The following is a 13,437-nucleotide window of genomic DNA, read 5'->3' as shown; positions in this document are numbered from 1 at the left end:
GACCCTGACAAGTTCCAGTTTGGCCGCACCAAGATCTTCTTCCGGGCAGGCCAGGTAGCCTACCTGGAGAAGCTTCGGGCTGACAAGTTCCGGGCAGCCACCATCATGATCCAGAAAACTGTCCGGGGCTGGCTGCAGAAGGTGAAATACCGCAGGTTGAAGGGGGCTACCTTAACCCTGCAGAGGTACTGCCGAGGACACCTGGCCCGCAGGTGAGCCAAGCTGGGGCACATCTGGGAGCAGATAGGGGTTGGGAGGCAGGGGCTAGGGACTGGCTGTCTTAGTTGGTTGGCTTCCCTCAGCCTCTGTACTTAGGGTGTTCATGTTGGGCCCTGTCTGCACCCTGACTTCTACCCAGCAGCTGGACCCACCTCGCTTATGCTCCTCTCACCTGAGGGAGTAGTTCTAGTTCCCAGGTCTCCTGGTTCCCCCAGTCTGTCCCTACCCACAGGTGCTAGCTAAGAACTGGCTGCTTTTGCCACAAAACTACCATTTTTCCTTTTGCTTAAACTCCAAAGTAAAATGATCTTTTAGAAAAAGTGATAAATTCAACCTTTCTGTCACAGTTAACTTATACTCAGCTTCAGATTTACACTACAAATTTCAAAGTCCCTTGGGAGTTTAAAATTAGGGCTGGAAAAGTCCTGGGAAGTCCCTTTTTGAGTTGCTGCACTGAGTCAGCACAGGGTGTGACTTGTCTAACCACAGGCAGCCACCTGGGGCCAGAGCCCAGATACTGGTCAGGCTCCCTGCCCAGCTTAACACCGTGCAGAAGAAACCTTGCTTTTAAACGGCCCCCTCCTAGTAACTGATGTCATTGGGTTGATGTGCTAAAGCCGTCTGGGTGTCTCCATTGAGATGGGCTCAGGGGATAGGGCCTCCTGTAAGACTCAGCCTTGGTTCAAAATCAGCGACCTCTCCCATAGGGATTTCCTTGGAGAAGTGACAGTAATTGCCATAAGGTCTTGCATTTGGAAGCAAATGCAATGTAGTCACCTCTGCTTGGATATGAAAAAACAAGTGAGCCCCTGAGTTATAAGCCCAGAACGGACGTCCTTTGTGCGGTAAACTTAGAAGCTTCCTCCTGCCCACCCTCACATCCTGGCAGTAAGCTCTTTATTCGAGCATAACCAGAGATGAGGAGCGCCTTTAATTCTCTGGATCAAAAGCTATAGAAATGAGAGGATTGTCAGTAGTAGCAACACTACGTAATCATCGACAGCCTGTATCAGTGAAGTCATCACTGACAACTCTGTCCGTGAATCTGCCCTAGGCCTGTGTTCTCCCTGCAGGGAGTTTGTATTCTAGTGGCTACACAGGGCCCAGCTATGGAGAGAACCTAGAGGGAGCTGGAAATGACTCATTTCGGTGGGCTGGGTGGGTTTCCTCCCTTGGGGCTGCACTAGATAAGTTCCAAGTCCTTCTAGCTTTTAATAGTCTGAGTCTCCAAGTTGAGTACTTGCTATGAGTACTTTGCCAGCACCAAACCAAGCCCATAAGGGGATAGGAAGCATTAGACTGATGTTCTGTTTTACTGGGGGCTGTGATGGGGAAGGTGGAAATGAAACAGAGGAAAGTCAGTGCCCACGTGCAGCATGACCCAGGCCGAAAGGGCTGGGAGACAGGAAACGGCGAGGTAGGGCCAGCCCAAGTGCCTACTGGGCCAGGCCCTATACTAGAGGAGGGGGGGGGGGGGCAGGGATGATTGGGACACGGCCCCTGATATGATATCTCCAAGCCTAGTGAGGTCCAGGGGACAGAAGTGTGAGCACATGATATGCCCAGGTTGCAGTGAGGGGCTTGCAGGTGAGGGAGTGGGCAGATGAGGTCACAGAGTTGGTCAGACTCAGACTGAGTTTTAAACTTGTGGAAAGACTTTGGATAACAAGAAAGAAGCTAACTCTGTGGATCTGAGCCTGAGCTTCCAGTGCCCAAGGCATTCCTATGCTCAGTCTGGATGGGAGACTTGGCTTGACCTGGGGTGTCCAGATGGGGTCCCGGGGGAGGGGCTTCATTTGTGGCCAGCTCAGAGGCCGTCAGCATGGCCCATCCTCTCCCTCCCAGGCTGGCCGAGCATCTGCGGAGGACACGAGCGGCCGTGGTGTTCCAGAAGCAGTACCGCATGCGGAGGGCCCGCCTGACCTACCAGAGGGTCCGCAGGGCTGCCATTGTCCTCCAGGCCTTCGCTCGGGGCATGTTTGTGCGGAGAAACTACCACCAGGTGTGTAGCCACCCCGGGGGGACCTGGGCTGCAAACTCAGAACTCAGCAGCAGCAAATGAATTTGTCACCAACGTGAACGTTTGTTGGGTGCTCCTAAATTTTTTCTAAGCAATTTTATAACTTTGTTCTCACCAAAACCTATCCAGAATCCCATGAGGAGGTGCATTGGTCAGGGTTCTCCAGAGAAATAGAACCAATAGGAGACATGCCTATCAGTGTGTGTGTATGTGTGTGAGAGAGAGAGAGAGAGAGAGAGAGAGAATTTATTAGGAGGATTGGTTCAGTGGTTATGGAGGCTGCCAGGTTGCACTGCAGTTGGAGACCCAGGAAAGCCGGTGGCAATATTCGGCTCAAGTCTGAAGGCCTGAGACCCAGGAGCTCCCCATCACCAGTGCAGAACCCAAATCTGTTCAATGGAGAGGTGTCAGCTAGATAATCTTCAGGCCCCTTCAACTTTGAGGTTTTAGACTGGTTTCCTAACCAATAAACCAAAAGTTTAAAAAAAACACCATTAAACAACAACCAAAAAAAACCTGAAAACAAGGGTTTGACAGCTGCTTCCCTGCAGGCACGCAGGCTGCAGAACCTAGTGAAGACCTGTCCATAAACCAAATGGCCCTAAGTCTTAGGGAGGCATATGTGTTCTGTATCTCCTAAGACTGAGGCCGGCCATGGTTCTCACCTCCCCCGGGCAGTATGTGAGCCTGTCCTGCTTCTGTCCTGCGGCGGGAACCCACCAGGTGTGTGCTTATCCCCGGCCAGGTCCTGCGGGAGCACAAGGCCACCATCATCCAGAAGCACGTGCGGGGCTGGACGGCACGCAGGCACTTTCAGCGGCTGCGGGGCGCAGCCATCGTCATCCAGTGCTCCTTCCGGAGGCTCAAGGCCAAGCAGGAGCTGAAGGCGCTCAGGATCGAGGCCCGCTCAGCACAGCACCTGAAACGCCTGAACGTGGGCATGGAGAACAAGGTGGTCCAGCTGCAGCGGAAGATCGACGACCAGGTGGGTGTCACCCAGGGCTTGGGGGCTGTGGGTGCTCTGGGGGTATGTTTGAGGGAGACCCACGGCTTCCTTGGGGAACTTCACACACCAGAGATCCGAGGGTGTGGCATGTCCTCAGGGTGTCACCCGCTCGGCAGGAACGGCTACTGACTACGGTAGGTAGAATAACAGCCCCAGAGATGTCCACGTCCTACTCCCTGGAGCCTCAGAACATGTTACCTTACACAGCAGAAGGGACTCTGCAGATGCGCTTAGGTTGAGGACCTGGAGTTGGAGATGTTATACGGGATTATTGGAGTGGACCCAGTATATTCACGTGTCCTCTTAAGAGAGAGGCAGGAAGGTCTGACTCAGAGAAGATGTGACGACAGACTCAGGGCTGCAGTGAAGTGGGGCCATGAGCGAGGTGTGCAGACCAGCTCTAGAACTGGAAAAGGGAACACAACGGGCTCGCCCAGGGAGCCTCCAGGAGGAGCACGGCCCTGCTGACCCCTTTTAGACGCCTGACCTCCAGAGCTAAGATAATAGATTTGTATTGTTTCAGGCCACTCACCCCGTGGCTAATTCATTAGCCTGAGTCACATGTTTCTGCCCTCGTGGGGAGTGGTGTGGCGTGGTGTGGCGTGGCGTGGCATGGCGTGGCGTGGTGTGTTGAGGGCTCACTGTGGGCCTCACGCTGGCCCAGGCTTTGTCTGTTTAAGTCTTTAGTTCTCACAACAGGAAGGTAAACAGTACCATCCTTCATTTTTTTTTTTTTTACTAGTGAGAAAACAGAGGACAAGTGACTTCCTCCAGTCACACAGGTGACAACGGCGGGGCCACAATTTGAACCCCAGCTGCCTGACTCCAGAGCCTGTTCTCTCCACCACTTTGCTCACCCATCTCTGTTGCGTTGCGTGGTGGGAAAAACACGTGCTTTGGAATTAGAAAGAATCTAATTCGATTTTAACTCTTCTGCTCAAACGTTGAGTGACCAATATAACCACCCTGAGCCTCAGTTTCCTGATCCGTATAATGGGGCTGATAGAGCTGTAAGAAGCTAAGTTGATCCGACACGTCTGCAGGGCCTGGTATGCAGTAGAGAACTCAGGAAATGGTCACCATTGATACATTTAAGGTTTTTTTCCTCTGTCTTCCTACCCTGGCCACCTTCCCCTGTCAGTGAGTCACACGAGTGAGAAGTTGTTGATCAAGTTCCTGTGAGTGTGGGCACTGTGCAGGGTGCAGTGAGGGACAGACACTGGGCACCCGGTGCCCTCCATCAGGTTGGAAAGATGAGGCATGAACGTGTGTGCACACACACCCATACACCCACTTTTTGGTGCCCCAAGTGGCCAATCTTCCTTCCTCTCTTCAGAACAATTTTATTGACAGTTTCTGGTGCTTTGTTGGGCTTGGTGAACAGAGGATGACTTCGACACACATTGGGTGCTGTGTCACGGGGGAGCAGTCCTGCGCCGATGGGGCCAGCCGCCCCCACTGCCCTAACAATTCTCTGATCGCCTACCACGTGCCAGGCCCTGTGATAGGTGTTTTATGTTCCCTCTCGTTTGATCCTCACACAACTTTGTGAGGTCATTTTACAGATGATGAAATTGTGGATTATTAGGGATATCAAGTACCTTGCCAAGGTCACAGAATTAGTAAATTCTAGAACCAGCATTCCCAGCCAGGTCTGTCTGATCCCACAGCAGTAATAATGTTTTAACCCCACAATTACTAAGTATCCGTCCTTTCCTGTGTTATTGCTAAATTGGGTTCCTAGAGTTGCAAGTAGGCTCACTGTTACTTTGTTCATGCAGGGTATTAAGATGACCACAGGCCAGGCGCCTGCAGCTCCCGGAGGGTTGTAGCTGCCTCCTGACAAAGGAAAGGGAGAGGGAGGAGAGGGAGGGCGAGAACCAACGGGTGCGCATGGTGCGGGGTGTGGAGAAAGGGGGAGAGTTAGAGTTGGGGCCGCCAGGCATTGCTTTGGGGGTCACTTGGTTTTATTGTGCCTATTCTACACTAAGTATTTTTAAGCTTCTCATGACCTCAATAAGGCAAGAAAATAAATGAGCCATATTATACCATAGCCAGCTGCCCAGAATAAGAGCCTCAAAGCAGTGCAAAGACAGCAGGAAAAATGTTTCTGCTTTTCTGCTCCTGAAAAAAAAAAAACCCTGACAAGAGACTGTCCCCCTGGATGTTTCTGCGCTCTGTGTGAGTTTCACTGGGTGTCTGAATTATCTTGGCTCCTTACGGGGCAAGGAAGACAGAAAGCTCAGTGCGGCTACGTAGAGGACACTCAGCACCTGCCTGCAGAGATGTGCAAGGTCAGGGGAGAAGGCACATCCACCTAGAGGGACGGGAGGGGACGGGAAGAGGTCTGCTCTCTGGGACTGGCCATTTGAAAAATGCCAGCATAGGGATGACCAAGTTGTTCATTATTGCTATTGGGGCTGTTGGTACCTGACTAGAAAAGATATTTGGGTCAAATTTTGCCAATGAACCTTCTGAGCAAAGTCTAGTCAAAGGAACAAGTAGGCTTTGTTGACACAGCCGCACCCAGCCAGGAGCCCTGTGCACCACCCACCACCTCAGCCCTGGGTTTCCGGTCGTCAGCCCTGCATTGGCTTTGCTGATTTCCAAAGTTGACTTGGGAGTTTAAAAATAGATCTAGTATTTTACAATCCACGTGCTTGAACATCAAAGAGAAGCAGATTTAAGAGGCCTATTTTTAAAAAGAGCTTTTGCCTTAAGCTTCCTGCTTGGCAAGCATCTGTGAGTGGAGGCAGGTGTTCCCAACCTGGGCAGGGCGCCTATGTACAGAGGGTGGTCAGAAGAGGCCGGAAGGGTAGATTAGATCTTGCTTTCTTGCACCCGTGTCACCCTACTATGTACCAGGCATTATTCAATCCTCCTCATAACCCTATAAGATAATATTATTCACAGTTTAAACTGAGGCACAGAGAGGTTAAATAGCCTGCCCAAGGTCACACAGCAAGTAGCATGACTGGGACTAAAATTTGGCAATCTAGTTGCAGTGCGTGTCTTGCTACCTCCAACCAATGTAGACAAGATTGTCCTTGGCCTGGCTGCCTCTGCCAGTCAGGTCTCTGACCTGGTGTCACAGAACACGCTTGACCCTCTGTTGTGGAAGGAGACATCCGCATAATCTGCAGCACCAGCTCTTCAGAGATTCTTGAATTACTGCAGTCTCTTAGCAGAGGGGCCAGCCATTTGGAAGTGGATGGGTTTCTGTTCTTTCTGTACTGCCTGGAACAACTCAGGCTGCTCCCCTGACACATAAGGATCCTTTGTCAGAAGGAGAGGATACAAGTGTGTCAGGGATGACATAGACAAAGGTGTCTCAAAGTATTTTTCAGAGCAGGACAAGGTAGTGGACAAGCTCCTAGCTGGACGGAGGCCTGAGTTCTGTCTCAGTTATACTTGCAACCAGAGCTGACAGTTTGGGGTCATGGCCAATCTCCAGCTGAGCCCTGAGTTCTTCGGAGGGGGGAGGGGTTTGGCCTAAGATCTCTAAGGTAACTCTTAGCTCAACAATGCACTGATAGCATGATGTGGCTAAAGGAGTGGTTCCCAACTCTGGCGGAGGCGGGGGGGGGGGGGGGGGGTGCCTTTTAAAATGTATCCCCACCGCCAAGAAGTCAGCAAGGAAGGAAACTGAAAAATAAAACCAGGATAAGGCTAGCACCCAAAGTTCATGTCTCAGGTTTTGTGCATCCAACTAGAGAAACACAAAATTGACACCTAGTCCCAAGGAAACAACAGAAAGAAGGAAACAGGGTGACTTGAGAGTTGTTGAAAGAGAAATAGAAAGATTAGGGCTGTCCTCGGTGCTGATATTTTCCTGTTGGGCTTTTGTAACGTGTGATGTGATAAGCCACATCCTTCACAATATCCTTCAGCAGTAAATACAGTGACAGTTCCTGCAACCATTTTTTACAGTGTCCCTGGTTGAGGCCTGTGGTGTGACATTTTCAGCCAAAATGTAATCCCTGAACTCAGCTCTCCACCAGTCTGGCTTTGCTTTAAGCACAGCTTGTAGAGTGACTAGGCCAGTTGCACCTATAATTTTTTTTTCTAGCGAAGGTCAAGTTTCTTAGACCTTTATGAATATTAGGCTATATTTAAATGCTTTTTATCTGAAAAAAGTTGACACAAACATATGGATTCAGTCAGTAGCCTTTTAAATCAATTTGATTCAGTTTGGTTAGTATGCCTTCAGTAAATATGTTAAATTAGTTAATGTTTATGACTCACAAAAGCATCTACGTACATTTGAAAAATAGTATGTTACAAGTCACAGCTTTTGGCCTTCTGTGCCTCAGTTTTCTCAACTGTGAAATGGGACTATGAATCAGCCTTACTGCATAGGGTTTTCCTGAGGAGTGAATGAGTTAATACGCAGGCTCATGGAGTGCAATGCCTGCCCCATAGCAAGTACCCCATGAAGTGCTAGTACTACGTGTGGGATGTGTCATTTCTCATGTTGCAGACTGTCTTGTGATGATTTTCCCCCCTCTCTGCCAGGGGTTTGTAGACTTTTGGTTGGGAACCACTCAGAGGCTCTTGTGTACAGCTCTTCAGGTTGTGCCCTGCACAGGGTAACTGGCTGTGAGGACGAGCAGGACTGAAATCCAGCCCACATGCTGCTCACCTGACCAGGAGCCCTGGTGCAGTGCAGAAGAGGTGTCCCAGCCTTGTGGTCCCACAAGGGGGCATTGTACGGATCCAACGCTGTTCTTTTGCTACTGCTTTCCATGGAGCTGAATTTCTGATACAAATTAACAATTGACTCCTGATGCCCCAGCTTACTGGTATTTTAGCCAGTAGCTCTGTTCTCCTTGGCGCTCCCACAGACACTAGCAGTAAACAATCACCAGTGACTCTTTGGAGAGCCCTACTTTTCTCTCCACTCTACCTGCTGACCACTTTTAAGCTGACAGTGTCAGCTCCGGCAGGACCAGTTCTGCCCGTGTTTATACAGGTCCTCAGCGCTTCACCCATGCGAGCTTATCTGCCGTCCACTTCCCAGGCCCCCTCCATACCTGCGCCACATACCTATCCCTTGAGGGGGCACGTGATCGGGTACCCCATCTGTGGGGTGAGGCTTGGATGTCCTCTGCCAGAGCCTCAGTCTCCGGAGTCATAATCCTAAGGGGTGAGCTGACAGGTGGTGAGAGGGATCCTGAGGCCCTGTGGAGGCCTCCTTGGAAGAGGGATGCTGAAGGGGTCTTTTGTCTCAGAGCCAGAGATTAGGTTGCAGCTCTTTGTGCCAGCGAGTCCAGGGGTAAGAGGGCCATTGTCATGGAGCAGGGAATCCTGAAAGGCAGCAGACCCTGGCTACGCTCTTCCCACAACTTCAAAACCAGGCCTAAGATCTGTCCAGCCCGACATGGAACACTAACTGCTGTTAGCCAGCCGCCAGCTCTCAGCTCTGCCGCTGCTCGTGAACGCTCCTTGAGCGTCAGCGTCGGTGATTTTTGCTTTCCTGTATTCCTCCCAGGCCCACAGTAGAGTTTTGTCAGGGAGAGGCCAGGAAAGCACACAAGCATGCAGTCACTAGGAGGTTGCATTCCACATCGAACGTTCCCTTTTTTGAATTGCCTTCGTGTTTCTTCCTGGCCAGATAATGTTGCCCTCCGCCTCTCCTCCCCTCTCCCTGTTTGCTCTCCTCAGAACAAAGAGTTCAAGACACTGTCGGAGCAGCTGTCTGCGGTCACCTCCGCACACGCCATGGAGGTGGAGAAGCTGAAGAAGGAGCTGGCCCACTACCAGCAGAGCCAAGGTGAGGACAGTGGCCTGAAGCTGCAGGAGGAAGTTGAGAGCCTGCGGACCGAGCTGCAAAAGGCCCACTCAGAGCGCAAGATCCTGGAGGACGCCCACAGCAGGGAGAACGATGAGCTGAGAAAGGTAAGGCGGGCAGAGGGCGGCCGGCGGGGGGTGCTTCCAACTGTGGAAGCTTCTCAGGGACTCGCGTCCACATGCCGACCATCCCTTCGCGTCTAGGTGTAAAGTGCCCTAGCAAGTATTGATTGAGTTTCTACCATGAGCTGAGGGGGGTACACATGGCCGGCGTTGGTGTCTTACGGCCTAGAATTGTCCACCGGGTCAGCTCTGGGGCCCGAGCCCTTGTTGGCAGGAGAGATGGAGCAGAGGTAGTGGCTTTCTTCTCGACTTTGCCTGCAGCGTTACAGGCAGCCTCTAGACACCCCTGTTCGTCATAAATCCTCGTGATTTGGGGACTTTGCCCTGCTTAAGTGTTGATAGGTTCAGCCTGACTCTCTCACTCTGGTCGGTGTGCTCCGTAGGTTTACTCTCTGCCCATAAAATAGATCTTCCTGGGATCGGCCCCAACACCCCATCTTGAAAGTCAGGATACAAACCTTCCATCCTCACTCCCAAGACAGCTGTTCGAACCAGGATGTCCCATGTGCCACTGGAGAGCCTTCCACAGACTCAGGACACTGCAGCTCTCTCCCACCTCTGTGCAGAGGCCCACGGGCCACATGATGCATTGCCCGCTTGCTTTGCACCCAGCTGTCGCTGGAGAGTCGCAGTGGGTTGAGCATCTAAGGAGGGAGGAATTCAGTGTTTCTAATCTTGGAATAACAACTTCTCACGTGTAAACACGTGGGCAGGACGAATGCTGCCAGACAGGTGCCGGGGTAGCACCCATGTTTCCAGATTCTCATTCCTGCTCTGCCATCAGCAAGTGTGTGTGGCAAGTCTCACTGGCCTGACTTCCCTCACCTGTGTTTTTTTGTTTTGTTCTGTTTTTTAGAGTTGGTCTAGATAATTTCTAAGGTCCCTTCTGGACTTGCAACTGGCCAGCTCCATGGGATTATATTTGATGGCTCCTGGAATGACAAAGGACCCCAGCCTGCTCTGTAGGGCCCCCCCCTCCCCGCCAGTTGCCTTCTCCCGTGCTGAGCCCTCAGACTTGACTGGGAAACATGCGGACTGCAGACTGCGGCCGTGTGAGATGAGAGCCCATAGAGCCAGCTCACGCTGGGCGTACATATATCTTTTTTCTGTCCCTGGCAGAACTTCAGCACCGTCAGCCACTGATTTCCCCAGATCTTAGGGACTTCCCAGGAGTCCGGGGTGGGGACTGCATGGAAATTAGGTGACAAAGAAAGTGAGACATGGGACTTCCCGGTGCAGGCAGCCTGGCACAGAAAACTCCTCCTACCCCCAGTGTGTTGCCCAAATACACCTGCTGGCTCACCTACCACGAGGCCTGAAGTAAACTTTATTCTTTGGGATTGAGGCATGTTGTGCTGGGAAAAGGGAGCTACAGCTGTAACCTGCAAACCATGGAGCTTGGCACTTCTTGTCTGTCGACCCTTGGGAGCAGGTGGTTGGTAACCCGTCCATGTGGATAAAAATAAGAAGGTGGCATCTAAGGCAGAGAGAAGAGGCCAAGGTTAGAACTGGAGACCCTTGAGATTGGTGACCCCAGGAGAAATAGAGAAGCAAGTTCCCTCCAGGCGGGGCACGTGGGACGTCTGTTTACCCAGCAGATCCCCAAAGTTGCATCTCCTCTCTCCACCCCACAGAGTCCCTTGACTCATCAACTCCCCGGCCTCCTTCCCTGCTGCCCCCTGGGCACTGTGACTGGAGTCTCAGAGCACTTTTAAAATATCCACGTCTCCATCCCAGGGAGTCTACAGTTTATTGTATGAAAATCTTCTTTGGCAGAGCAAAATAGGGAAATGGACACCCTCCCCCTCTCCTTTAAAAAAAAGTGTTACTGTTTCCTAGGAGTGTGCTGACCTAGGAATTAAATACATTGAGAACTGGCAAGAAGAAACAATCCAAGGATGCTGCAAGAATGGGAGCAATAGATGCAGAGGCAGAACCAGAAAGTCACCTTCCTGACCCCAAATATATGCAAATCCCAAGCTGGCAACAGGAGAACAAACGGGCATAAGATGATTCATTAAGCGCAATGTCCGCCTCTTTCCAGGAAGAGAGAAAAGTCGAGGCAGAATTAATTCCTTCTCTAGGGTCTCCTGAATCTTTTTATTCGGGGAACTGGGGGTGAGCGGGGAGGGGTCACTGACTATTTTTGCCCCTTTCATCTTCGGTGCCTAGTCAGGGTTTAATGTTTATAAAAGGCACCGCGTCCAGTCTTAACAAATGCTGAATAATCAGACAGCTGGCTTCCTCCCGGGCTTGTCCAGGGCCTGATCTGCGTTGAGCGAGATTGATGAGACAGAAAGAACCCAGTGAGGGAGCTGACTGCTGGTAGATGTTTAATTAATGGATTTGAGATTTCTGTCGGCAAATGTTGTACTGGAACTGGCATCAGGGAAACTTTGGGCTCCCCACCCGTGACCATATCCGTTGGCAGGCCACGAGGCGACACTGCCTTGGGCTGCGGGAGGCCAGGTCTCCCTGGGGGCGGGAGCTCACCTGTGTCCATGGAGCTGCATAAGTTAGTTGGCACCCTTTCTACTAAAGGTACGCATTGTGACCCCTCCCCAGAGCAGCGCACACTCCAGCCTTCAGCCTCCCGACTGTTTTAGCCTGTGCACCGTGTGTTTTGTTCTTCTGTAAAGTTATCTATCAGTGATCGAGGCCTCTGCTGACCGACTCACGCAGCTGCGCTGTGGTGTGTCCCTAAAGAGAGACATGGGTCCCAGGGCTGCCCGTGGCACAGATAATGGTTCTGGCTCATTACCCAGGATCAGCACTGCACATCGCCTGGTGGTGCCAGTGAGGCCTGGCGTGGTGCAGGGGTGCGGGCCGGTGAACAAGAGCAGCCCACAGCCAGGTGCCTGGCTCTTGTGAGGGGGTGAAGAGCTGCCCCCAGGCTGAGCACCCAGACTGGGGAGGCGGATGTTGTGCATTGCATCATGTTGTTGGTCATGAGTTGGCTCCCTTGGGTAGTTCCGATATAAAGGTTTGGGGTTTTCCCAGCAGACGCGGAGCGATCTGACTGGGGGGAGCGGGGTTCTCACAGCAGAATGGCCTGAGTCCTCTCCCCGAAGGTGCAGAGCAGGAGTCCTTGGTCCCGCTGGGACTCTGAGGAGTCACTGTTCCTGAAAAGGCCCGTGGCTGTTAGAAAGAAGACTGCCCCCCATTTCTGTAGAAGGACAGTGTCTGATTGCAGGAATCATGGGAGGCCATGGCCCTTCACTCAACAGGTACTTATTTTGGGGGTCTGTGTTTGTGGGCTCTGTTCTACGCACTGGGGCAAAAGTAAGCGGTTTTAAAAAATTATGATTCTCATGGAGCTTAAATATTTGGGGTTATGGGAGGGTGTCCAGACAGGAATTAAGTAGAAGTTGTCCTTCATGTGCTATAAAGAAAAATAAAGCAGAGTGAAGGGTCTGGACTTGCAGGCCTGTCCTGTAGGACTCCCTCTGAAGCGTGGGGCGGACGCTCCCTTAAGCAGGGAGTGCGCCCGCCCTGTTTCGCTGCTCTCACGGAGTTTGTGCCTCCGCAGCCAGGTGTCCCCGGTGAGCTCAGACTTCGCTTCTGCACAGCCCTCTACGCACTTCTGTCGGCTCTTCCCTCTCCTCTGCTTAGGCCCGTTTCCCATGGACTGAATGCCCTCCCGTGGTAAAGAGTATTCCTGTGTATTCACCTTACTCTCAGAGAACAGGCAGGTGACCCTCCACAGGACGTTGCAGAATTAGAAGTGTTGTCCCTGGCGAGGGCCACGCTTGTAACTCCCTGCCAGGTGGTAGGTGCGCAGCACAGAGGACCCAGGACACGGGACAGGACAGTGGGCTGATGACAGCCTTTTCTGAGTGTCATCGTCCCGTCGTTTGTTTCGTGGGTCTACTAGACCCGTTGCACCTGGCTCGCTCTCCAGTGCAGACACCAAACTTGCATTAGTCAAGGCAAAAGAAAACCAAAGCCCAGAGCTACATTTGTGTCCCCGAAGGTTGCCTGGTAAAGGCAGTTCTTGAGCATGGAGCTGTTTCATTTCACTTACCAGGCAGGGACTTGGGAACACTCCCAGTAATACTTCCTGCAAGAGTTAAAGGACACCCCCCTCCCCCACCCCCACCCCCCACCCCGCAAAAAAAAAAAGGGGGCTTCAGAATGAGGGTTAATGAGTCCCAAAACCCAGCAGAGGTGTTATTTATCATGCTGAGGGGAACACACCTGGTTCTTGTTAAGTGTCTTTGTCGCCGGCATCCCTGACAGCTCGCAAAGTTTGTCACCTGCCATGTCTGCCAAGAAACTC

General features: G+C 51.9%; 1 protein-coding gene across 1 annotated transcript in view; it reads left to right on the top strand.

The window, feature by feature from the left end:
- Nucleotides 1–13,437, top strand: part of MYO5B (myosin VB) — a 284,644-nt gene that overhangs the window by 224,882 nt on the left and 46,325 nt on the right. The window contains exons 19-22 of the mRNA XM_087819084.1: nt 1–212; nt 2,065–2,221; nt 2,985–3,224; nt 8,910–9,143. Of these exons, the coding sequence (XP_087675210.1) occupies nt 1–212; nt 2,065–2,221; nt 2,985–3,224; nt 8,910–9,143 (843 nt within the window). The remainder of the gene's footprint in view (nt 213–2,064; nt 2,222–2,984; nt 3,225–8,909; nt 9,144–13,437) is intronic.

Source organism: Miniopterus natalensis, chromosome 7 (assembly GCF_054644295.1).
Source record: "Miniopterus natalensis isolate mMinNat1 chromosome 7, mMinNat1.hap1, whole genome shotgun sequence".
NCBI classification, from domain to species: Eukaryota; Metazoa; Chordata; class Mammalia; order Chiroptera; family Miniopteridae; genus Miniopterus; species Miniopterus natalensis.
Note: the sequence above shows the minus strand (reverse complement) of the source record. Positions and strands in the feature narration are given on the sequence as shown.